The sequence below is a fragment of the Amphichorda felina genome (genome assembly GCF_050947745.1).
Source record: "Amphichorda felina strain 45539 chromosome Unknown scaffold_4, whole genome shotgun sequence".
NCBI lineage: Eukaryota > Fungi > Ascomycota > Sordariomycetes > Hypocreales > Bionectriaceae > Amphichorda > Amphichorda felina.
In genome coordinates this window covers 2,389,407-2,413,525 of record NW_028145046.1, presented here as the reverse complement: position 1 = coordinate 2,413,525, position 24,119 = coordinate 2,389,407, and the positions used below count along the sequence as shown (strand labels likewise).

The 24,119-nt window shown below is 56.5% G+C and overlaps 10 protein-coding genes across 10 annotated transcripts; 7 read left to right on the top strand and 3 right to left on the bottom strand.

Moving 5' to 3' along the window:
* Positions 1–224: 224 nt before the first annotated feature.
* ACO1O0_004541 (ribosome 60S biogenesis N-terminal-domain-containing protein) lies at positions 225–3,698 on the bottom strand (the record flags this gene model as incomplete). The annotated part of the gene is made up of 2 exons (XM_083193980.1): positions 225–3,469; positions 3,530–3,698. 2 exons carry the CDS (start codon positions 3,696–3,698, stop codon positions 225–227), a joined length of 3,414 nt encoding a protein of 1,137 aa, XP_083050928.1.
* A 2,312-nt stretch (positions 3,699–6,010) lies between these two features.
* On the top strand, positions 6,011–7,042 carry ACO1O0_004540 (uncharacterized protein; the record flags this gene model as incomplete). The annotated part of the gene is made up of 2 exons (XM_083193979.1): positions 6,011–6,395; positions 6,459–7,042. The coding sequence occupies 2 exons, from the start codon at positions 6,011–6,013 to the stop codon at positions 7,040–7,042; spliced, it is 969 nt and encodes a 322-aa protein (XP_083050927.1).
* A 940-nt stretch (positions 7,043–7,982) lies between these two features.
* ACO1O0_004539 (histidine phosphatase family protein) lies at positions 7,983–9,556 on the top strand (the record flags this gene model as incomplete). Its single annotated transcript, XM_083193978.1, has 2 exons — positions 7,983–8,164; positions 8,227–9,556. 2 exons carry the CDS (start codon positions 7,983–7,985, stop codon positions 9,554–9,556), a joined length of 1,512 nt encoding a protein of 503 aa, XP_083050926.1.
* Positions 9,557–10,302: 746 nt separating this feature from the next.
* On the top strand, positions 10,303–11,100 carry ACO1O0_004538 (uncharacterized protein; the record flags this gene model as incomplete). The annotated part of the gene is made up of 2 exons (XM_083193977.1): positions 10,303–10,407; positions 10,549–11,100. The coding sequence occupies 2 exons, from the start codon at positions 10,303–10,305 to the stop codon at positions 11,098–11,100; spliced, it is 657 nt and encodes a 218-aa protein (XP_083050925.1).
* Positions 11,101–11,737: 637 nt separating this feature from the next.
* On the top strand, positions 11,738–12,746 carry ACO1O0_004537 (inositol monophosphatase family protein; the record flags this gene model as incomplete). The annotated part of the gene is made up of 3 exons (XM_083193976.1): positions 11,738–11,855; positions 11,906–12,064; positions 12,130–12,746. The coding sequence occupies 3 exons, from the start codon at positions 11,738–11,740 to the stop codon at positions 12,744–12,746; spliced, it is 894 nt and encodes a 297-aa protein (XP_083050924.1).
* Positions 12,747–13,178: 432 nt separating this feature from the next.
* On the bottom strand, positions 13,179–14,428 carry ACO1O0_004536 (tRNA maturation protein LHP1; the record flags this gene model as incomplete). Its single annotated transcript, XM_083193975.1, has 2 exons — positions 13,179–14,066; positions 14,135–14,428. 2 exons carry the CDS (start codon positions 14,426–14,428, stop codon positions 13,179–13,181), a joined length of 1,182 nt encoding a protein of 393 aa, XP_083050923.1.
* A 1,237-nt stretch (positions 14,429–15,665) lies between these two features.
* On the top strand, positions 15,666–18,131 carry ACO1O0_004535 (acyl transferase/acyl hydrolase/lysophospholipase; the record flags this gene model as incomplete). The annotated part of the gene is made up of 1 exon (XM_083193974.1): positions 15,666–18,131. The coding sequence occupies one exon, from the start codon at positions 15,666–15,668 to the stop codon at positions 18,129–18,131; it is 2,466 nt and encodes an 821-aa protein (XP_083050922.1).
* A 307-nt stretch (positions 18,132–18,438) lies between these two features.
* On the bottom strand, positions 18,439–19,593 carry mrpl3 (mitochondrial 54S ribosomal protein mL44; the record flags this gene model as incomplete). Its single annotated transcript, XM_083193973.1, has 1 exon — positions 18,439–19,593. One exon carries the CDS (start codon positions 19,591–19,593, stop codon positions 18,439–18,441), a length of 1,155 nt encoding a protein of 384 aa, XP_083050921.1.
* A 359-nt stretch (positions 19,594–19,952) lies between these two features.
* Positions 19,953–20,417, top strand: ACO1O0_004533 (uncharacterized protein; the record flags this gene model as incomplete). Its single annotated transcript, XM_083193972.1, has 4 exons — positions 19,953–19,955; positions 20,005–20,024; positions 20,089–20,271; positions 20,354–20,417. The coding sequence occupies 4 exons, from the start codon at positions 19,953–19,955 to the stop codon at positions 20,415–20,417; spliced, it is 270 nt and encodes an 89-aa protein (XP_083050920.1).
* A 2,526-nt stretch (positions 20,418–22,943) lies between these two features.
* ACO1O0_004532 (RING-H2 finger protein) lies at positions 22,944–24,110 on the top strand (the record flags this gene model as incomplete). Its single annotated transcript, XM_083193971.1, has 2 exons — positions 22,944–22,972; positions 23,033–24,110. The coding sequence occupies 2 exons, from the start codon at positions 22,944–22,946 to the stop codon at positions 24,108–24,110; spliced, it is 1,107 nt and encodes a 368-aa protein (XP_083050919.1).
* Positions 24,111–24,119: the final 9 nt, after the last annotated feature.

Genomic DNA, 24,119 nt, shown 5'->3' with positions numbered 1-24,119 from the left:
GATTTTTGAGACCGAGATCTGCCCAGTGCAAGCTGATATATATATATGATTGGCAGCGTAGAAAAGATACCAGAGATGGTTTAAAGTCGAACATTCATCATATCGATACCTCGAACCTCCTGAATGGGCTCTGTAGATGGATGCGCCGACCGCAGACTCTAATCCGGAATAATATACGTCTAGATAAATACATCCACATGCTCAAAACGCCAGTCATCTTTCCTCTAAGTCTGCGGGAGCCCTTCAATGATTTTTAACACGCCGCCCCTGCTCCAGGCCGCCACTCTCTCGCGGTCGCACGTCTCCCAGACGCGTCTCATCAACGCCTCAAACACCGCGGCCTCCTCCCTCACCTCGCAGGCAGCCCGGTGGGCATCCAGCCAGCTAACGATGCCGAATCTGGTCACAAGCGTGGTGCTGCCAGATTCAATTTCCATGGCGCGATACACGATCCGCAGGATGCGCGTCCGAAGGTTGGAGCGAAGGTATGGGTTGCTGCTGAGGGCGAGGATCTTCTCGAACCAACGCTTCTTGTGGAAGACCCCAAGGTCAAAGGGTGTGACGAGACTGTCGAGGAGGTACGTGAGTAGCCAAGTGATTTCCGTGTAGTACCTGTCGTCCTCGGAAGGCTCGCCGTGAAGGATATCGTGGGCCAGAGGGAGCTTCTCAAGGCCCCAGACAGGGCTCCGAGTCAGGAAGGTGTTGACCTTGGGATACAGGGGATGCAAAGGGTTCCTTAGCACCTCCAAAGCGTGTGTGGCAAAAGCTGTGAACGCTGACGGCACAGGACCGACATCAACCTGACCACGGGATGATTCTGCTACTTCTGACAGAAGCAGCCATATCTGATCCTTCTCCTCGTATGCGGACTCTTTGATTTTGGCGGCCATTTTGAGAATATTTGTGAAGGCCTCTTTGCGGATATTGATGTGCTCGGACGATAGTAAGCGAATGAGACGGGGAGCCCAGCCATCCTCAACTAGATCGTCGACACTGCGCGTGGACCACTTGACCAAAGCGGTCGTGTCTCCCTCATCAGAAACTGGGATTCGCAGGAGTTCCTCTAGCCTTTTATCATCAACCACGGTAGATTCCTTGCTCACATTGGACTCATTATTGTCAACGGGTGCATCTTCCATTGGATGCTTCTCCAAATACTTGAGGTCGGAAGCGTCACTAATCTTCTTCACTGCCGTGCCGCATGATGAGAGATGCTCGCCTGCCTTCTTGTAGAGGAGGCGAACCAGCGTGCTGTTCTCGTTAGATCGATCGGCTGCAGTGAAGTACAGCGAGAGGAAACGGGCCAGTGATGCCTTTTCCTGGGTGCCCAACGAAGCAGTGAAATATGGCAGTTGCTCAACAATTGCCACATTCAGCAGACTGACTGTTTCTGATGAGCTTCGGCAGTCCCCTTGATAACTCTCCAAAAGCTCGAGAAATTTGATCGGGGAAGATGCGCAGCGGTTGATGCAATTGTCCAAAAACGCCCAGATAGGAGAAAGGTCTGCAATCTTCTTAAGACCCATTGTAGCTCTGAGAGCTTGGAGTAGCGGCTGCAGACCTGCTTCCTTTGACACCAACTGGTTCTCGAGAGCTGTGGCCCCTAGAACCCTTCTTATTTGGCGAGATGGCGTGTTCTGATCATCTCCACATAGGAGTCGTAAAAGTGCGTTGAATGGAGATGAGCTGACCCCATTCGCAACGTTGTCAACTTTGGCGAACCAACGCATGCCGGGAGAGTGGCTAGCAATGGAGACAAGGTTCTCCAACTCCATCACGCCAAATGCCCTGGCGTCCGCTGTACTATCCTGCTCGTTGACCTTTCTCAGGACATCAACAAACAGAGGCGATACATCAAAGTTTGCAGCAAGAGCCACACGAGGTACCACCTCGTAATACAGGCGCAGGAGGCGACTTGCTAGAGTCTTGTGCAACAAGTTCTCTGAAGAGATGGACTTGTACGAGCGGACAATCTCCTTCATCTCCGGAATCCGCTGACAAAAAGCGTCGACTAATCGTCGTGCGGAATCTGACCAGAGAGGATCTCCGCGTCGCGAAGCATCTTCATGCATCTCGATTGCTATGGCCAGCTTCTCTAACGCCAGAACCAAAATTCTGGTGGCGAAAAAAGATGTGAGATTCGATTTAGGTGTTAAGCAGCGAACAAGGACCTTCTGGTTGATTGGTAGAGGAATGATGTTGTCGAGGAGGATGGAAGAGGGGGGTGGCCCCAGAGCATAATGTGCGCGGTCTCCGAACGATTCGGGTAGAGGGGTTTGCATAGTGTCGAAAAGGAAAGCGGAGTAGCCTATCCAGGTCATAGAAAGTTTTGGTTCAAAAGTGAATGAACGATTGTTGAGGAAGTAGTCGGCGATGAGTTCAGGGGCAGCTTTGAACATTGAAACTAGAAGCTCGCTGTGCTTGAGACTAGACCATGGCCGAAGCTTCTGCGCAAACTCGGACAGGACGAAATTGTACACTGGTATTCCGTCTTTGAATTTGTCTTCCGCCAGAGCTCCCTCCAGGCCGGCCATGTTGGCTCTCTTGCGATGACCGGCGTCGTCGCCTTGGGGCTTCGGATACAGGCCGGTGGACGGATACAGAATACCAGCCCCTGGTGTCGTGCATACGTATATGAGAAACTCATGAGCCTTTTCGCTCACAGCGTTCCTCTCTTCCTCGGCCTGCACGCTGGTGCCGTATGCATATAAGCCAAGAATGCGAATTAGGGTCTTGGTGTTGAAGTTTTTGAGCTTCACTTCGCGTGGTATTTTGTCGTCCATCAAAACATGGGTTTTCAGGGTTGACAGTATCTCCAGGATAAGATGGGGCGGGTCACTCCTGATTAAGAATGTGAGATGCGAGAGCAACTCGCGCTGTGAGAGGAGTTCCTTTCTGCTGTCTGAGTGCAGATACTTGAGGCAGCTCAGGAGAAATTTCACGGCATTGGTCCTCACGGAGGTCTTGCGCGCATCTTCCTGGCCATCGGATATCTGCCCAATTTCCAAATTCCGCCCGAGTGAGGCGAAAGTAGAATTGCGAGCCCGGAATATGCGCTTAGCAAAAGCACCGCCGTCTAGGGAGACAGCCTCTCTTAGGAGGCGGAGTGTCGGCGAGATGATGAAGCCTTTGCCCTTTTCCGCGGACAAGTTTTTCGAAAGGGACTTGAGTTGACGCTCTTGGATGAGTGTCTGGCAGATTCCGAGCCCGTGGGGGACCAGTTGCAGCTCGCCCGAGATGACTTGGAGAATGAGGGCTAGGGCCACTGCGACGGAGGACATGACGCCGTCATTATGCACCTGCACGGCGAATGACCACATTTCCATAATATCGGACAGGTATACGGCATCTTCATCAACATGGCGCGGCTTGACGGCCTCGAGGTATTGCTGCAGGATTTCGAACTTGGGGCTCCGGTCGTCCTGGGCCGATACGATCTCGTCAAGGAGTCTCTTGAGCGATTGGAGTCCTGTAAAAGTCAGAGTCTAGTCAACCAAGACACAATACGCAGAGTAGACTCGGTCCTTACCATGTCTAGCCCGGTGGAGATCCTGGTCAAAGGCCAGCAACTTGCGCAACTGGTCGCTGGAGTAGACATCTTCGCCCGCGGGGACTTCGTGGGTTATCTTCTGCCGTTTGCGAAAGACAGCCTCCCCATCGGCTTCGGTTTCGCCGAGTGTGGCGAATCTCTTAGCCATTATAGCAGGCTGAGAGATGCTAAGTGCCCCGGGATCGAGGATATTTGGATACTAGGTCACGGTCGAGGAATACAGACATCGTCTTTGACTTCCAATCGAGCTCTTGGATATTTTGGATACTGCCATCTGTCACCGCCCTCCCGCCTTCCGATTCGGGTAAGGCCTGCAGAGATATCGGACGGGTGGGGAAACAAATGATCCGAGGATTGTGCATGTCCCATGTTTTTCTTCCCCCCCTTCCCAAGCTCCTATCAATAAGTTCGTTCCCCTCCAGGTTCATGGCGGGACTTAGCAGGCTGGCAGCTGGAGCCAGTGAGCCACGCTTCGGCCCTTCGCCTCGTTTTGCTCCATCAGAGTGAGACAGGCATGGAGGCGGCGCCCGTGTTTGCTGCCTTTCATTGGCCTCGTCATCACCGTTGACAAAATATGACGAGAGACGCCACCGTCCGCAGCAGCGCCCAGACTCCCATTCTGCACCGTCATACAACATCATGTGAGCCTAGCCCCCGTCGTTGGACTCTCAATGTGTACGATCAAGCATGTGAAACTGTGAAAGCCACGGCCCGCCGCTACCACTTGGAGTCTGGTGGTGGGCTGGACATATTCTTAGAAACGAGGCACAGATGAGCTGTGAGACACGCGCAACTAGGCATTCTCCTGGCCAGGCCACGACAATACTACTACTGGTAGTACGAGTACCATTCGTATGTAGTATGATGCTATGATACTCGGTGTGCATACGAAGTACGTAGTAGTGGCATCTACCAGTATGTATTACGGGTGCGCACAAAATCGGGCGCCAACACGACGGGAGCCCAACGCGGAAGGGCCTCTGACGCAGTGACGCGGCGAAGCTTTGTTGATGTATCATGTTCGGGATGTTTTCCATTGCCAGCCTGCCCTAGCGACAGGTTCGTGCCGCAAACGACCAATGGCATGGCAAGGGTGCGCGACCTTGGGCAACGACAAAGACGACCAAACAACAAGGGGCTTTCCTTCAGCCGGGCTCTGACGAGCAAATCAGGCGGTGGCCAATGCCGGCGAACCACGAGACACCTGTATCGCCCATCTGTGGCAGGGCGTTGAACGGATGAGATGCCACCAACGGCCACAAGCAGCACAAGAAGCACAAGCAGACCATTGACTCGCTGTCTGCGTTCGACGGCGCCGCCAGGGGTGGGGCCCTGCAATCTGGTGTGTAGCGCCAGCCATCCAAATCCAGCTCCATCCAGCAACCCTCCAGCAAATCCAGCAAATCCAGCAGCCATCCACCATTGCTACGCGCCGACTGGTTCGGCGCAACGGCGCCACAGCCTATCACATGGGCCCGGACTGACCTCCATCAGACAGAGACATACAGAAACGGAGGTACTTCGTCGACATTCGGCCACCCAGGTCACCACTGCCATGGCTCTAGAAATGCCCTTCAGCCTCGGGGTCAAGGGAGTCCTTGATTCTTTATTTCCTCTCTGCCTGCCTATGCTTGCCTCTCTCTTTCTTGTCCTCTGTTTTCTACCTTGCTCTTCTTTATTACCTACATCCTAGTGGTATGTCAGGGCTGGGTCCTGGTGTCACTCAATCACTTACACCACTGGCACCTCGCAAACAATTTACCCACACTCATAGACTTGTCTGCCTGTCTTGCTGGTGCGTGGTGTGGTATTTTTACCTCTCGCCTTCTCGAATCGCTGGTCGTTCGTCCTCTCCTTCTCTTCTCTGTCCGCCAGTCTCCCTTGTTCCTCGACTCGGCATGAACTCGGAACAGCGCCTACAACTCCCACTGGTGCAGCATGACAGACTCCCCTACCGCCGATACTAATACTCCCTCGTCATGGTTCTCTGCCTTCTCCGCCTTCTCTTCCTTCTCCCTCTGCTGCGCACCGCTGGCTCCCTGTCTCGGCCGGAAGCCACGTCGTAGTAAGTTCACGCCTCTTACCACCTCGTCCATATCGTGGCCGGTGGGCAGGACGAGCGACCAGGACTTGCTGATCGACCAAGACGAGAAGCCCTCGCAACCCGTGGTACGCGACCAGCCCGCCCTGCAAAGTCGACCTGTTGTGGGAGAGATGGGGAAGTTCCCGCGTAAGAGCTTCGCGTCCAGCCGAACAGTATCGACTATGAAAAAACGCTTCGGATCGGATGGCTCAGCAACCCGGCCGCAGATATCTGCGCCCTCCGATTTTCGACATGTGGAATCGGGGTCTTTTCAGTTCCCTCCCTCCGAGCCAACACCGCTTCAGCTTCGACAGGATCGCCTGGCGCAACCATCATCATTTCGGCCCCTAGAGCTCAGCTACAGGCCTAGCAAACACATGTCCCCAATTCTCCCATGGTTCGAGTTTCCCGACCTTGTCCCTCCTCCCCCGCCCGCACACCTCCAAGAAAGGCTCCACGATGATCACCAGCTCATCCATCAGAGCAGCTCATCAACGCCTTTTCATCTCCCCAGGAAGGTGGTTGCTGAGGCCCCGTCTTTGACAACCTCGGAAAACGGACGTCCCGCGACTCCCGCGAGACCTCAAGCCCGCCCCAGGGCTCACACTTCCCCTGAACTGGAGGCTATCAAGGCTCGTGTTGCCGGGGCCATGATCGAGGTTGAGCGGCTACAGAAGCAGATTGATGATGTGGTTGAGCGCCAGAGTATTTATGCGTGCAGTCGGCCGTCAACTTCCCTTTCAATGGCCCGCACGATGCCCGGTACGCATTCTCAATATCCACATCGTACCATGGTACCTTGGACCAAAACCTAACAGGCCACAGAACTCGAACCAATGCCCTCCATCCCTGCCCTCCCACCGTCGGCTCCATCCTTTGCCGAGAGGCTCAACTTAGAGATAGAGCGGCCTCAGACCGCTCCTCTGAAAACCGAGTTTGAGATCTCGAACCGGTCACAGGAATTTGGCGACGGGAAGGGGACGACCAGTGCCCTGAAGCAGGCCCAGTACAATGATCCTCGGCTGCCGCCGCCGCTTCCACTGGTGCTCCGTCCACCACTGCGCAAAAAGAAGTCTTTCTCTCGCGTCTCAACCTGGCTGTTCCCCAGCGACCAGCACAATCGGGACCTGAGCCTAGACTCCATCACCAATCTCCCACGTCCAGTCAAGGGTACCGAAGGCTTCTACCAATGTGTAGCGCTAGGGAACGAGGGACGACGATCGTTTGATTCAGTAGGAACCGTCACCACGTGGGATTCGGAAGAGGAACAACGAACCGTACCAACAACATTATCCCCCCAGAGCACACCCACAGCCAAGCACGACGCACTGCGACTCGAGCGGACCGCCACCTTCGGGAAGGGTAGCACTGTTCGACCGAACGGACCACTCGTTGAAGCGATGAGCTAAAGTGGGCGCGTGAATGGCTTTTCAAATGTTTTTAATACTTAGCACCCCCGCATGATACCATTTGTAAATAGTATGATCATGCGCACGTCGAGCGTGCGCCGATAGACAGGATGGGATGGATGATGCTGGTTTGACTCTATACATAGTTAATGTGGCCAGCTCCAGTTGTTTTTAACGGAAGGATGGGGAGGGACATCAGGGACTGGGGCCCCGAAGTAGAGCGATATTTGTTTCCTCAAAATGGTGGCTAGGTATCATGATAATTCAAGCGCAAGATTAGTTCACTTCAATTGATGTTAATATTGGGATCCTGGAATAAATCTTCATTGCAAAATTGTTCACTAGGAAATAGGTTCCTGAAAGGAGGGGGCCTGGCGGATCTGGGTGTAGTACTACCCCCCAAGTACACCATATTGCTTGTGCAAGCTTGAAAGCTCATATCCGTACGAATGACTCCATACTGCCATAAAATACGGATACCATGCTCCCAGATCATTGTCTTATACTATTAAGAGTTGATGACGGCTTGTTGACCAATAAGAGAGCATTTTATGCACGTCCTGCAGATCTCGGAAGTGTCAAGGCCCAAGCTGCATTTAATAGGGACCCTTCCACGTCGCCCCAAAATACGGTGACGAGGTTGAGCGCCATTCGCCCCCTTGCATCCATCTGTCCTTCCTACTGCCTCAGGTAATAAAAAAAAAGAGCTCTGGCACCTCACGTTTGGCATCGATGAGCACGGCGCTGCGGCTTCACCTCATCTCGGCGACTAGCGAAACACCGTCGCACGGCTTTCCGAGGAGCTTGGGGATGTGCATCCTCCCTCCCAGTCACCCAGACTGAACCCGCCGCACTCGGGCAGCCAGCAGCAGCCCATCAGGGTTTGAGCCTACCTTATCTATTACCACTTCGAGGGCCACTACACCCCGGATCCAGAATGATGGCCTATTTACGGAAGACGGAGCCGGACAGCGGCTACCGGTACAGCATCATCCAGGAGCCAGACTCACCAGGGCTGGAGCATCGGCGAGCGCCCTGGGGAGGACGGCGGCGGAGGTCACTCGCCCTCGCATTCGCCGCGACGCTCATCATAGTCCTACTGCATGTTTTCATCTCCCATCGGTACGTAAGTCCCTGTGGGCTCCCTCTCGGAAATAACCACTGAATTTCCTGATCGAATCTAGGGGAGCCGGTCCTGCAGATGACCCCAAACAGGGCCATGACGTGGGCTCCTCTCGACTATGGGGCCAATACTCCCCCTTCTTCCCCGTCCCGTCGCACATTGACCCTGATATCCCCGCCGGGTGCCAAGTGACATTTGCTTCCGTGCTGTCGCGACATGGCGCAAGGGACCCCACTGCTAGAAAGACGAAGCTGTACGGTGACCTGATCGACAGCATTCAGGCCTCTGTATCCGACTATGGTGCCGGCTTCGAGTTTCTCAGGGACTACAAGTATACGTTGGGTACCGACCAACTCACCGTGTTCGGAGAACAACAGTTGGTGGACATGGGGAAGGCCTTTGGCAACCGGTACAGGACACTCGTGGAGGATTACGACCCCTTCATGCGAGCATCTGGATCGGACCGGGTCATTGTATCGGCTGAAAACTTCACACAGGGACTCTACGCGGTCCTAGAGCGAGAGAGCGCCGAGCATATTGGCAACATTGTCGTTATCCCCGAGACGGACGGGTTCAACAATACCTTGAACCACGGGGTTTGCCGGGGGTTCGAGGATGGTCCCGCCTCAGGCTTGGGCGAGGAAAAGCAGAGTGCCTGGATGGAGGGATGGGTGCCTGCAGTCCGGGACAGACTGAACGAGAAGCTCCCGGGAGCCAACTTGACGCTACAGGAGACTATCTACATGATGGATCTCTGCCCTTTCAACACCGTGGCCCACCCCGACGCCGAGAATTCCGTCTTTTGCAGTCTATTCACAGACGAAGAGTGGCGGAGCTACGATTACTTCGAGTCCCTCGAGAAGTGGTACGCCTACGGACCTGGAAACCCCCTGGGCCCGACGCAGGGAGTTGGCTATGTCAACGAGCTTATTGCGCGGTTGACTGGCAAGCCCGTAGAGGACGACACGACAACTAATTCGACACTTGATTCGTCCCCGGAGACGTTTCCCCTGGGGAGAAAGATGTATGCAGACTTCAGCCACGACAACACCATGACATCCGTATACGGAGCATTGGGCCTGTACCATGGCACCGAGGACTTGCCCGTGGAGAGCAGGGTGCCTCCGGAAGAGGCCGGTGGGTACTCAGCCGCATGGACAGTGCCGTTTGCTGGGCGCATGTACGTGGAGAAGATGCTCTGCGACGGCGCCGCCGATGAGGAGGAGGAGGGCCCTAGTGGAGAGGAATTGGTGAGGGTGCTGGTCAACGACCGGGTGGTGCCTCTGCAGACTTGCGAGACGGACAGTCTCGGACGGTGCAAGTTGGCTGCCTTTGTCGAGGGCCTGTCGTTTGCCATGGGCGGCGGGCTGTGGGATCGATGTCTCATATGAGCCCACAAATACCTACGAGTACATGAGAGCATGAAGCCAGTCACGATGGATTCCCGGGGTTCAGACGTACACAGCCGAGAATAGAAACAAGATAGATGACGAAATAACCAACCTGGCGCACTTTCCGCTGGAGAAGGCCCGACGTGACCGATCTAGAACAAGTCAGCCTACAGGTATGACGAGACATGTTTGCTTAGGGATTTGGTGGTGAAGGGTATGGATGAGCCATTGACAATTCGTGAGAGTGAGACTTGCAGTTGGTGTTGAGGCTTGGAGATGGGAAGGTGGTGAGGGCGGTGGTCACTGGTCAGTTGGAGTGAAGGGTGCTAGAGATGCACGGACCAGGGTGCTTTTGCTGCGGGTACTATGGACTAATAATATGAAGGTTGCATCACAGTGCAGTGGTTCCCGTCACGTCCCCTGTAAACCCAACGGTCCAAGCCTCCATCCCAGGGTCGCTGCAACCGGTGGAGCCCCCTGGCAAGCACAGCAGTGACACAGCACTGGGCAGATCCCATTCCGGCCTCGAGTCTCGACTTGCGAATCATGACCACCTCACATTGTCACCGACACCCGACCATCTTCCCAACCAGCTTCTTCCCACATCTCACCACACACCCACCAATCGAACCACCGGACCCGCTCTCCCTGAGCCGACCAACTTGGGACTGAACACTGAGATCACCTGCGCGCGCCTGCATCACCACCACACTGCCCCCTGAACACAGGCTGAAACCGTGGAAAGCATGGTGTCGACGGGCGGAGGCATCGTCATAGCCGTCGTTGTGATCCTGCTTATCATTGCAGTCGGCTGGGTTGTCTTTACGCAGCTTCGCGCCCGCAGACTCGGCGTAAGTTTTGTCTCTTTCCAGGATGCACTGCCATCTTCATTTGTCTTTGTGCCGTCCTGCCTGACGCTCTCCCGAGCGATCCGTAACCCACGCCCAAGTCCCGGACCAAAAACATGCTGACGCCTTCGGCCTCCCAAACAGCTCCCACCGCCGACCCTATCCGAGTACCTACCATGGAAGCGCCCCCGTGACTCCTCCGGCGCACCGCGCCCCGCGCCCGGCGGCGCTGTGGGCTGGATCACCGACCAGGTCCGCAAGTTCAAGAACCGCAACAGGCGCTCGGCGTCGGTCGCCTACGAGCAGCCCCTGCGCGGCGGGCCCCAGCGCCGTGGCTTCGGCCCGCTCGACCCTGACGAGGCGTGGGATGCACGCGTCGGCGTTGAGGCCGACTCGTACGGTAACTACGAGGAGCGCCGCGGCGGCGGCGGCGGCCGGGGCGGCGACAGCTCCGAGTACCACGGGGGTGCCGCCGGCAACAGCTACGCCATGAACCTCGCCGGGCCGTACGACCGCGACGACGAGCACCACGACGAGGTCGAGAGGGGGAGGAAGACGAGCCGGGCGGGCGACGGGGCGAACCCGTTTGACGATGACGCCGAGGGGAGCTTGAGGGGGGTGAGTCCCCGGCCGATGGAGGGCGCGCCGAGGGACAGCGTCGATACGCGGAGGTCAGCGTTCAGGGAGGATGTATGAACAAACAACGCATGATCTGTCTCTACGTGGCCTGGCCTTGAGCAAGCAGTTGATGGGTGCCGGACGAACATACGATGGATGATGGGAGGGTTCGGAATGGGGTGCTTTGTGGAGGTGGAGGCCACGCTGGCGGGCATTGCTTCATGATGATTACGGGACGATTCGTCTTTTCGCTTTACGATTTGAGGATTTTAATGTATTCTTTAGTGTTGTTAACTAGTATCCCGGAGCTGGTGTGTCCTAAGGTCAGGTTTTATCGGTCATGATGGAATTGGGTGGGATAATATGGTGAAAGGAGTTGGCGGAAGCGATCATTTCAGATGGGTGATGCAGCATTCGTTCTACCCTCGTTCGACAGCTCAAACTAACTGCACGAGAATCGCTGAATAGGTGCTTGGAGTAGTCATTTAAGGTAATATCCAACTTAAATCGGACATTTCCATAATCTAGTTATGCTAGCCCTACGTCAGCTAGGTCCCTAAATAGGTAGATACGTAGCACGGTGCTGTGCCCCACCAAAACTTCAAGTTGCCCCTCCCCACGGCTCAACTCATCAACCCCGTCTTCAACGTCTCAAGAGTCCCTCTAGACTTTCCTGATAGAGTTCCGTACGATTCCATCCCAATTCACCCTCACAATGGCCGACCTCGACCTCCAAGCTATCCACGATGCCATGGTCTCGGTGGCCTACGAGGCCGGCGGCATGATGCTTGGGGCCAACCCCCAGGACATTGACACGGGCACCAAGCTCAACTGTAAGAGGCCCTGGAAGGGCAGACACGAGCCCTTACTAACTGATATAAAGCCGTCGACATTGTCACAGAAATTGACCAGGGCGTGGAGAAGATGGTCTCGTCCCGCCTGTCCGCCGCCTTTCCCTCCATCTCCTTCATGGGCGAGGAGACATACAAGCCCGGCATGAGAATCGGCCCCGAGCCAACCTTTGTCGTCGACCCCATTGACGGTTCGCCTCGCCCCCTTCTCCCTGCTCCTCATCCCGAACTGTACCTCCGCTGACCGTCCATACAGGCACCACCAACTTCATTCACTCCTTCCCTAATGCCTGCATCTCCCTCGGCCTCGCCGTCGACCGCATCCCCACCATCGGCGTCATCTACAACCCCTGGCAGGACCTCCTCTTCACCGCCATCAAGGGCCGCGGCGCCTACATGACGCTCGTCAGCGGCTCGAAGCCGCAGCCCCTGCCCCTGGCCCGCACCCCGCGGCCCCTCGAGGGCCTCGGCACCGCCCTCGTCGGCATCGAGTGGGGGTCCACGCGCGACGGGCCCAACTTCGACAACAAGATCGACGTCTTCCGCCGCCTGGCCGCCTCGCGCGAGAACGGCGGCTCCATGTGCCAGTCCCTACGCTCTCTGGGCTCCGCCGCCCTCAACATCGCCACCGTCGCCGCCGGCCAGATGGACTGCTATTGGGAGGGCGGGTGCTGGGCCTGGGACGTCTGTGCGGGGTGGTGCATCCTCAACGAGGCGGGGGGAAGGATGGTGAGCGGGAACCCGGGAAACTGGGACCCGGAGCTGGAGGGGAGGGTGTACCTCGCCGTTCGTGGCGCGCCGAGTGGGCAGAAGGAGTTCGTGGAGGAGTTCTGGGGCGTCATTGGGGGTTCGCGCATGGACTACAAGGTATAAATCCAGAGGGGGGGCGGGTAAGAGCTTGATATAAATAATATAAATCTTTCCTATTAGAGATCTACAATGAGTATAGACGGGTGCCCTGTGTCAAGGGGTATTGACTGCTGTTCGTGTAGCATCATATCTCAGGAGCACATGTAGCCAGGTATGAAATTCTCACAGTTGTTCTCATAGACATGAATAATGCCTGAGCTATCTACTCGTACCGACATATCGACTCGTCCCTCTCGGGTTGGCTATCCGACAGTCAGGCCTAGCCCCTGTACAAGAGCGAGACAGCAAGAGACCAGAGAGAGAAATCCCAACATAATCAGGCGGTATCCCGTGAAAACCCATCGTCCAAACGCCGTACTGATGTTAAGTTTTTTTTTTCTTTTGGTTTTGTTTATTCTCCGCATTCCCTCTGCAAGTGGGTGGTGGTTGCGACGCCTAGGACTCGTCGGCCTTGACATCCACCTTCTTAGCGGGGGGCTCCTGAGCTGAGCCATCCTCCTCACGAGCTCGCTTGCTGTTAGCAGTAGCATCCACAGCCTTGGCACCATCCTCGCCATCACGGCGACGGTCGCCACGGCCGCCATCACGGCCCCCACGGCCCCGGCCTCCACGGCCTCCCCGACCCCGGCCTCCGCGGCCACGTCCTCCACCGCGACCGTCCCGGAAGCCGTTCTTCTGATCGTTGTCACGGCGCTTCTTCCAGTCATCACCGCCGCGAGGTGCGCCCTTACCGCCCTCCTTGCCTTCGAAGAACTTCTTGGAAACCGTGCTGTTAGGTTCCAGTTTTCCTTGGCGAATGAGTTCGGTCTTCTCCTCGCAGTAAGCCTTCTTGGTCATGATCTTAAGATCGTGGCCCTCCCACTTGGGGGCCGGGTCGGCCTTAAGGAACTTCTGGGCAGTCTCCTCGTCGGCAAAGGTGACAAAGACTGAGCCCTTGAAGAAGTTCTCGTTGGTACGGCGTAGCTTGAGGCCCTTGACCTCGCCAAAGTTGGCGAAGAAGGACTCGAGGTCGAACTGGGTGGTGGGGGTCTCGTCGCCGAAGCCCTTGACGTAGACGGTGGCGGCCTCATTCTTGGCACGCGCCTGGGAGACGGGCTGGTAGGGGGTCTTGCGCTTCACAGCCTCCTCGCCCTCGGCGCCCTCGACGTCGAGGAACTTGCTGTCGCGCAGGGCGTCGACGACGGCGCTGTAGGGCTGGAAGACGCGCATGCGCTTGAAGGAGTGGATCTTCTGGATGGGAATGGGCTTGTTCTCGGGGCCGCCGGACTGCTCCCACATGAACTTGTCCTGGGGGAAATTCCAGTCGCCGAAGTAGAATTCGACCTGGGAAATCAAGTTAGCAAAACAATATCTGAGCACTTTGGGGAATGGAATATCTAGGAAGAGCGTACCTGCTTGCGAATGGCATCCGGGTCGTCGGTAACACCCCGCGTGGAGGGATCGAACTTGCGGTTCTTCTGGTGATTCTCATAGTCGATCTTGCCCTTGGTCTTCAAAATGTTGGCCGGCTTCTTCTCGGCGGCATCGTCCTTGACATCCTCCTTGACCTCCTCCTTGGCCTCCTCCTTGGCAGGCTCAGGGGCAGTCTCGGGGGCAGTCTCGGGGACAGTCTCGGGGACTGTCTCGGTGGCCTCGGCGGGCTTCTGCTCCTCGACGGGCTTGGTGGTGGCGTCGGCTTCGCTCATGTTGGCGATGCGACTCGAGGCCGGGTAGACGGGTGACAAGGGCGCGATGGGTTTTTGAAGCAATTGACAAGCGTCGACAGTGAGTTGAGTCTGCGTCACGACAGGAGTGTGAGTAAGACGGACCCTTGAAAAATGGTGGTGGCGGGGCAGAAGGGTCACCGGCAACGCAGGTGGAGGTTCAACGCAAGGCGCCAATGATGACAGCAATGACTTACGGGTTGAGGAAGGACCCGACAAACGCGTATGTGTGCTCGTCGCGTCGAAAGCTGTGCGCCGGGGCAGTTGGGGTTGGAGACGAGAGGTGGGAGGGACAGAGACAGTGAAGGGTTCTGAACTTCTGCCAAAAAAAAAGTTGCGGCGCCCAGAAGGTTGCTGCGATTTCAGCACCCGCATTGGCGCTCTGCACTGTCTGCAGTCCCGTCGGTTTTTGCGCGCTGCCCCACCATTCCCGCTCCTGACCCCACCAATCTCTCTCTCTCCAGCCACCAGAAGGGAACTGTTCACGATTCGTACCTCCTGTTTGGTGCAGAGGTCTACCCTACAGAAATGGCCAAGAGTCAATCATACGTGTATCCATTTCTACCTGCAAGAATTGCGTCTGACGGTCAGTGCACTGCTTGAGCCTTCCCCCCCCGGCGTCACATGCTATTACCAATACTACTACTAGTGGTACTTTTAGGTAGTGCTTCGTACCATATCTCCTTGGGTGCTTTGCCCTAGGTAAGTAGGTTCACTATCCTAACATTCGAGGTTGAGCTGAGATGATATGAGTAAGTAGTTAGCTCTTCCCGTACACTGTCCAGAATTTGAAACCCAAAAAGAGAATTATGTCAATTTTTATACTACCTCAACGACAGATGGTATTGCACCCTGTGAGAACTGGAAAATTAATACTCGCCTCACAACTGCGAAGACATTAGATAGGGTGATACCTAGCAAGGAACCTTTCATGGTGCTATCGATACGTGGGGCGTGGTGCATTGTGCAAGTATTGGTCTAGCGAAGGTTCCGGAGAACCAGCTCCTGCCTGCCCATGCATGACATCAATATCGAATCAGGAAAGGCGGCGCGAATGGCCTCGACATCTCGTTTCCCTGTCTCTTCACTGCCCAGTTCCTTTCTCCTCTTCAATGTTCCGTATCTTCAATCCAAACCCTCGCCTCGACGCTGCGAAGCTCTAGACATTGAAATTATGGGCCATTGATGCCTGCATTGATGCATTGTTGCATCGATCGTCATGAGACATCCCAATCACGCCGCCAGGAGCTTGTCAAGGCTCAGGCACGGCTTCAGGCCCATCCGCCCACGGCGCCCGCTTCTGATCCGCCAACGCCAGTCGCGGCAAGCCTTCTTCACCTCATCCAAGCACAGTGACGGGACTCAATCCTCTCGCTCTACCATCCCTCTTGCCTTGGTAAGCGGGGGCCTGTTCATCTGGTGGTTGTATCCATCCGATGAGTTTGCCAAGCTCTCGAGTCACCCATCGCGGCTCAGAGGCAAATGCGGGGATGACGGGCAGAGTGAGGAGGGCCAGGAGGGGCAGGAAGGTGGCGACGAGCACTTAGACCATGACCAGTCGGCATGGCCCAGCTTCGCTCGTCGATTCGAATCCCTTTCCATCATCACTGATCTCGAGTGGTCCGCACTGTCCGAAAAAGTTGCTGACTACATCCTACCGGACTGGGCGAAACTCATCCCCGGATATGTCAGGAAGCTTCAGCGGGAGCTGTCCTTAGCACCAGGGTCTCTGGCAGACGAGATCTGGAGCGAGGCTCACGACCCTCTGGTCAACCCGGAGATCCGCTACACGGCAGCGGTACGCGTATCTTCTGACCTGTGCAACGAGGAAAAGCAGTACCTAGCGAGGCGTAAAAAGGTCATCCGGGTGGCCCTCGCCAAGTACCTGGGACTGCGCGAGGAGGATGTCCACCCAGATGATGTGCCAACCATTGCCATGTGTGGCTCTGGAGGTGGCCTGCGTGCCCTCATCGCGGGCACTGGGTCTCTGCTTGCAACGGAAGAGGATGGTCTCTTTGACTGCGTTACCTACACCGCAGGTGTGAGCGGCTCTTGCTGGCTCCAGGCATTCTACCTGTCATCCTTCACCAAGGGACGCATTGCCTCCCTCGTGGATCACCTGAAAGCTCGTGCGTCGACGCATATTGCCTACCCCCCAGTCGCCTTCCAGTCCCTCGTCTCCATGCCTACCAGCAAGTATCTCCTGAGTGGCATGGTGGAGAAACTAAAAGGAGACCCCAAAGCAGACTTCGGTCTCGTGGATGTCTATGGTCTTCTCCTTGCCGCGAGGTACCTAGTACCCAAGGGCGATCTCGCTGTCAACGAGCGTGACTTCAAGTTCTCCAACCAGAGGGATTATGTCAAATATGGGCAAAACCCGTTACCAATCTATACTGCCGTCCGGCACGAGATTCCTGACCTGAACCTGCCTGACTCCACACCTGCCGACCTCGCAAAGGAAGCGGCCAAACAAGAGTCCTGGTTTCAGTGGTTCGAACTCACCCCGTATGAGTTCTTCTGTGAGGAGTTTGGAGCAGGCATCCCGACATGGGCACTCGGTCGCAAATTCAAGGGAGGCAAAGACGTACCTCCTGAACACGGGTTTCACCTCCCCGAGATCAGGGTGCCCTTACTCCTTGGAATTTTCGGCAGCGCCTTTTGCGCGACTCTGAAGCACTACTACCACGAGATCCAGCCCATCGTGAGGAACATTACTGGACTTTCGGCTATAGACGAGGTAATTTCCGACAAGAGCGACGATCTGAGTAAAGTTCATCCCATTGATCCTGCCAGCATCCCCAACTTTGCGTATCAGATGCATGGCAGGCTGCCCAAGACAACTCCTACAAGAATCTATGAAGATCCTTACATCCATCTCATGGACGCGGGCATGTCAAACAATCTCCCCATCTATCCCCTGCTTCGTCCAGGTCGGGACGTCGACATCCTCGTCACCTTTGATGCGTCGGCGGATGTTAAGACGGACAACTGGCTCTCCGTCGCCGATGGTTACGCTCGGCAGCGCGGAATCAAGGGATGGCCGCTAGGCATTGGATGGCCTAAACCTGGAGAATCGACTAAGATGGCAACAAGGGAGCTAGAGGAGGCACAAGCAGAGACGGTTAGAGAGGCTGAGAAAAGGGTCCGACAGGCCAAGCTTGAGCAGACGACCCTGCGGAAGGAGGCTCATAAGAATGGTTATGACCCCAAATCTAGCCAGGACGTTTCCAAGTTTGGCGCCGGGGATAAGCAAGCGGGCGACCTGGGTTACTGCACGGTCTGGGTCGGCACGACAGAAGAACGCTCCTCTACGCCCCCGCCACCTTCGAAGGCCATCACCTCTCCAGAGACTTGGAAGCTGATGGAGCCAAACGCTGGCATCACGGTAGTGTACATGCCATTCCTCGCCAACGAGAAGGTCCCGCACGTGTCTCCTGGGACATCTGACTTTTTGAGCACTTGGAACTTTGTCTACACCCCGGAGCAAATTGACGCGGTCGTCAAGCTGGCTCGCGCCAACTATGACGAGGGCAAAGAGCAGATCCGATCCACCGTAATGGCCGTGTACGAGCGCAAGAAGAAGTTACGGGAAGAGGCAGAGAAAAGCTCACTGCAGGGAAGATTCCGGTCCATGGCCAAGCGGGGCGAGGCGGCGCTCCTAGGCGAGGGCGATCAATTTAGCTGACCTGGAGAAGTTGTACGGGGGTCGAATAGGTAGCTAGGTTTCAATATTGGACCAGATGTCCGCGGTCGTAGTAGTAATGTGTAGACATAAGATAAAAGAGTAGCGCTATTAAATTCGTCTCAAAAAGGGTTTGCTTCTGCATTGTTCTACAATGTATTTATACAGGTGACGAATCCAGCCCAACCCGATGAACCTCGTGGCCATCCAACCAACCGCATCTTCCATGAATATTTTTTTTGTACACTGCTCTCGGGGGTTGCTGGGTTGTCCCCGTGGGCGCCTTGTCGGTTCTGCCTCCTCCTTGAAATCAAGAGATTATCTCTCCGATATCAATGTACGGCGCCTTCCACGGCTTCGCCCCCTCATCCATCGTGTCACTCGGCACGCGGACCTGGTTGCTGGGGCTGTACATGTACCACGCCATGAGGGCGTTCATCGAGGCCTTCCGGCGGGCCATGTCGAGACTCGAGCCGGCGCCCTCGGCGAGCTTCTCCTTGCCGCTGTAGATGCCGACGATGAAGACGGGCGAGCGCGACATGCGGCCCGTCTCGCTCTCGAGGCGCGCCAGGGGCGGCTCGAAGCCCTCGCGGGCGCACAGCATCGACAGCTCGCGGGTGGGCATGGAGAAGGCGAAGAGCGACGCGAGGTCTAGCTGCCGCGACAGGATGTGCGACTCGACAAAGGCCTTGGCGGACTCGCGGCCGCAGTGGGCGTACAGGGCGCCGACGACGGCCTGGGCAAACGACGCAAACGACTCGTTCTGGAGCCGGTCATACGCGGCCTTGTCCTTAGTAGGGACCTGCACCTTGTCGCCAAAGTCGTCGTCGAGGACGACACGGCTGCTCATGCCCCGACGGTAGATGTCCTTCCGGTCGGTGCGGACGTAGCCGCCCCAGCGTCGGTCGGCCTGGCTCTGCGGCTCGGGCGACCACTGCAGCAGACCGGGGTCGACCTCCTCGCCGGGGGCGGCGGCCTCCTCGGTGCCCCAGCGGCGGACGATGTAGGAGAGGGCATCCGGGCCGGAGTACGCCCTCAGGGCCTCGTAGAGGATGGGCATGGGCAAGCGCGGCCACTTGCAGATTAGGTACTCGAGGACATGGTAGTTGATGATTGTCGTGCCGAGGTAGGCGAGATTCTGGTTGTTGAAGCTGGCGTTGGGATCGGCTGAGGCGGTGACGAGGGCGCGCGCCAGGGTTTGCAACGGGATCTTCTTAGAGAGGGATAACCGAGCGTGTAGGGCGGCGAGTTTGGCGGACTGAAGGGCTCGTTCGGGGGGAGGGGAGGGGAGCGGCCGGAGGGTCGATTGTAGGGGGATGTCTTCCACGAGATCGTGGGCTGGCGCCGCGGTGGATGACTGACACCGGACGGCCGTATCGAGGAAGAAGGGTCGTCTAGGAATGGCGGCTCCTGAGCGGGCGTGGAGCAACTGCCCGCTCCATCGCGAGGGCCGTATCCTCTTCATGGAGGGTCAGCTGTGAGAAGGAAGGATAACGAGGATATGGCCCCTCTATCTCTCGCCCTCGAATTGGGATGTTGGCGACGTGGATTTCGTAGTGGACGGGCGGTGCTTCGTAGGCGTGTCGTGGCGGGTTGTCCAAGGCCAGCCTTCGAAAAAGTTCTGCGGCCGCGTCTGGGAAGCGTGCGTGAGCCTGGGATCTGGGGGTCTCGGGGGAGCTAATGACGGAACATTCTCGGCCCGGAGAAGCACGGCGTCCAACTGCCGCAACCTCCAACTCGAGGCTTCTCTCGCACGACGCCAGCAAACAGCGCAATTGAGCGACCGACCTCTTTCAAAACGCCCATTGACGAAAATAAGCCAAAATGGTGAGTCAATTGCTTATGTACATTGTTGTCTGATGCTAACACACGACAGGGTGGCGGTGGAAAGATCCCGTAAGTCCTCGCGCGACCGACGCTCCTTGGCCGACTTCAATTCCCTAACGAAATCCGAAAAAAGCTACCCCAAGCACGTCTGGTCGCCGGCCGGTGGTTGGTACGCCCAGCCTGCGAACTGGAAGGGCAACACCATCATTGCCGGCGCCGTCATGGCCGCGATTGTGGCCGTTACCTGGAACTTCAGCGCCGAGCGTGAGACGTGGGCGCGCAGGCCCGAGCCTGGCGGCTGGTACCCCAGCCGAAAGTGCGTATAGCAACCCCTGGATGCAAAATCGAGTTGTGGATCCTGCGAGGGACATGAATGTGATGGGCTAACTGGGCTGCAGCTGGTCGAAACAGCTGAAGGAGTACGACGCGGAGGACCGGGCGAATGAGGCCAAGAAGGCATAGACAGACGGCTCGCGGCCGGTGGGCGACGACCTGTGTATAGATTCCACGATCAAGAGAAACCTGCATCAATTTATTTGTCCACATCGAGATGTCCGATCCTTCTTGTGGGTGTCCTGCTATCCTAGTTCACGAGGAATGGATCCTGGTAGACATGCCAACGGTGTCCGGAGCTCCTGCGTGCGGCTTGACAGGATGATTTGGTCCAGGACGGTTAAGAGCTGCAAAAACTTAAGAGGGGAATGTGGACACATCCTATGCGTTTAAAAAGTCTGCTCGTTGTTGGTTGGAAAGCGCCTATCAATCTTCCTTCTGGTGCAGGAGCATGCAGCTCCGTTCCGTGTACAAGGCTGGGGATCAGCACGGCACATGAAAATAGGCTCTAGATGCCGAAATTGGGGTGACGGAAGTGTGGTAACACGGCGGGAGGCCTGAAGCCTCGCGGAAATGGAAGTGACACTTGGTAACTGGTTGTCACCTTCGTCCACCACAAGGCTACCTACTAAGCAAGGTTGGCTGCAAGCCCCCCGCTTCGTATCACACCCGATAATGCACATTTGAAGCATAAAAGGAGAGTGTCGGAAGCATTATGGGCTGGCCCCTGGCTTCTTGCACATCTGGGCTAACCCTCACTGCAGCCTGTCGAGGAGGGGTTGACGTTGACGTGGCAGAACACAGCCCACTTACATGCACTTAAGGCTTCGAAGAGCGTGGGATAGCTCATGAGAGAAGCATCCTTATCAGCCTCCCAACGATCAACGTCCGCCTGAAGGGGGAAAACCTAGCTGGGATACGTTATTGCCCAAGGTGTGAATGGTTGGATCTCACATCACATATTAGATTGATTACAGCTCTTCATGAACAGCCCTGATTCAATGATTGGTTGTAGCAACCTAATGGCTTGAATGCTGCGTCGGTGAGTCACGGAACTTAAGGCAATATCTTCCGACTTTCAGGTTCGCTACATAGGTACCTAGGTACCTACTAGTAGTGCTACTACACTAACAGGACCAAACGAAGTGCAGTACGTACCTAATAGTGCCGTGCTGATCGCGTGGTGCGACCCTGGCTGCTGCTCCACACTTGGAACTTTCCAGGTAGCTAGGACCCTTGTTTCCATGCCTTACCTTATCCAACATCATCCTCATGCACTCCACCTCGGGCCTCAACTCCACTGGCAACTGCCAATCTGCTAATCTGCGTCATCCGCCGCCTGCAACCTCATCGTCTTCTCCTACAGACATCAATTTCTCCCTCACAGCACTACACTAGAGGAACCTTCCCCCGCTTCGTTACCCGGGAATCTTTTGCGGGCGCTTATCCTTTCTGCTGCGTTTGTCTCGGCTTCTGACGTCGTACGGGCTCACCCGTTTCAGCCGTATCTCGTTCTGTCCGCTTCGAGCCTTTGATTGGGAAGCCCTAGCAGCCTGCCGCTACGAGAGCAGTGACTAGGTGGACGTGGCGCCGGCTAGAGTTCATTCATGACGCCGCTGTGTGGTGTCTAGCACCCCCGTCGCCTCCCCTCGTCAGCCCTTTGCCAGCCCTCTGCCAGCCCTTCGCCACTACAAACGGCGCAGCCAGCCCACTCTAGGTATTCTATTTGGTTCGACCTCGGCGTTGACCGCCTGGTACCCATCACTTAGCGTCCTCCAACAAACACCATCATCCTGGCCTCGAGAGCGATTCGTCTCGCCGGCCTCGCTGTCGGCCTTGGATTGAGCGCCCTCGCCGCGTACCAGCGCAACCAGGCCTCTCGACCCATGGCGTCCCACAGCCGAGGCTCCGATGGCCACCTCGACGCAACAGGCGATCGCGAGGTCGTCTATTGCCACGCTTGCGAACATGAGTGGTACCGTGACGAGCATGGCCTGACATGTCCACGCTGTCAAGGGGATATTATTGAGATCGTAAGCTAACCCCGCCTTTCCCGAGCTTCTCGCGGAGCCACTGCTCGCACCAACCCCTGACTGCCTGCTGACATATACCGTCTAGGTGAACCCTGACAACGACCCTCGGGAACTCGACGACCACCACTACTCCTCCGCCTCGACATCGCCAGAACTATCTCCCAGGCACTACCACGATGACTCAGATCCAGAAGAGGCTGATATAGAGGATCACATCAGGGGGGACAACGGGTTCGTCTTTAGTCGTAACACTAGAGATGGCCGGGGACGGAGACATCACAGCCCGGAGATGGAACCTGTGTTTACCCGCTTCTTGGACATGGTCAGCGGCTTCGGCCCTAGGGACGGTCCTAGAGATGGTTCCCGAGACGGTCCTAGAGACGGTCCTAGAGACGGCCCTGGTGGCACGGCTGCCTCTCCCCACCGCCATTATCATCCTCACTTCCACCACGAGGATCACCTCGATGACTTCGACACGCCTCCGCACCATCATCGCCAGTCTGTTTTCACCTCCCCGCCCCATATTCATCGAACGACCTTCCGTAGTGGGCCGTTTGGGAGCGGAACGGCGAGTATCACCATCTTCTCGGGGCCAGTGCGACCTCGCGGCGATGGCCCCTCGATGGAAGCAAGAGGTGATTCCTTCCAAGAGTACGTGTTCATTTTATTTAATTTCTGTCCCAACAATGATAGGTGCTAACCCAACTACAGAATATTTTCCAATATTCTCGGAGATATAGGACCGCCAGGCGGCGACGAACAGCGCGGCCCCCAGGCCCCGGGACCCCAGGCTTTTATTAGAAGTCTACATGAGATCATAGGCCTGTTGAACCCAGCAAATGCTATGGCTGGAGATGCCGTATACTCTCAGGAGGCCCTGGATCGTATCATCTCGAATCTGATGGAAGCCAACCCTCAGTCCAATGCTGCACCGCCGGCCACTGAGGAAGCCCTCAAGAACCTAGAACGTAAACCAGTCAGCAAGGAGATGCTTGCCCACGAGCCGAAAACGGAATGCTCCATCTGCATTGATGATATTAACGAAGGCGACGTCGCGTTGTTTCTACCCTGCAAGCACTGGTTTCACGAGGACTGCGTCGTCATGTGGCTGAAGGAACACAACACCTGTCCTATCTGCCGGACTCCTATTGAAAAGAACGACCGTGGTGCAAATAACAGCGATGGTCCGCAGTCTAGGATGCCGCCCAGCAACCCCGGAGGACGGGGGACTTCTTTTCCCGGTACGTTCCCCGACGAGCCCGCTGGTCCTGCCCCCGGCCCATCTCAATCTGGCCCGAGCCGGTGGTTCTCAGCAAGTTTTGGAGGTGGGCGGGCAGGTAGTGGTGCGGCAGATGATGCCAACAACAGCAGCACCAGTAGCAGTTACCAAGCGCATGGAAGTGACGGGCTCCGGCAGACGCAGAGCTCGCGGCCCCCAAGCCACCGCCACAGCCGTCTGAACGAGGCTCTTCGGAGCGTGTCGTCGATGCAGGAACGACAGCGCGAACGCAACCGGGAGCAATCGAGCTCGGGCAGCGTCAGCTATGACACATCGAGGATGCAGCGGCGCAACTCTCTATCTCCCACAAGCCCCCGAACGGCTCCCCCTGGAGAATATGGCTCTCGGATAAGGCAGAGGAGCCCGTCTGAGAGCAGCGGGCGATGGGCGGCCTCGGATAGGGAGTCTTCTAGGCGACAGTCCAGCCACGGGCCTTTGAGCTGGATCCGCGATCGCCTGTCGGGAAGCGGATCGAACAACAGCTCGTCCCGGGACGGGAGACGGTCCTAGGAGCGGAAG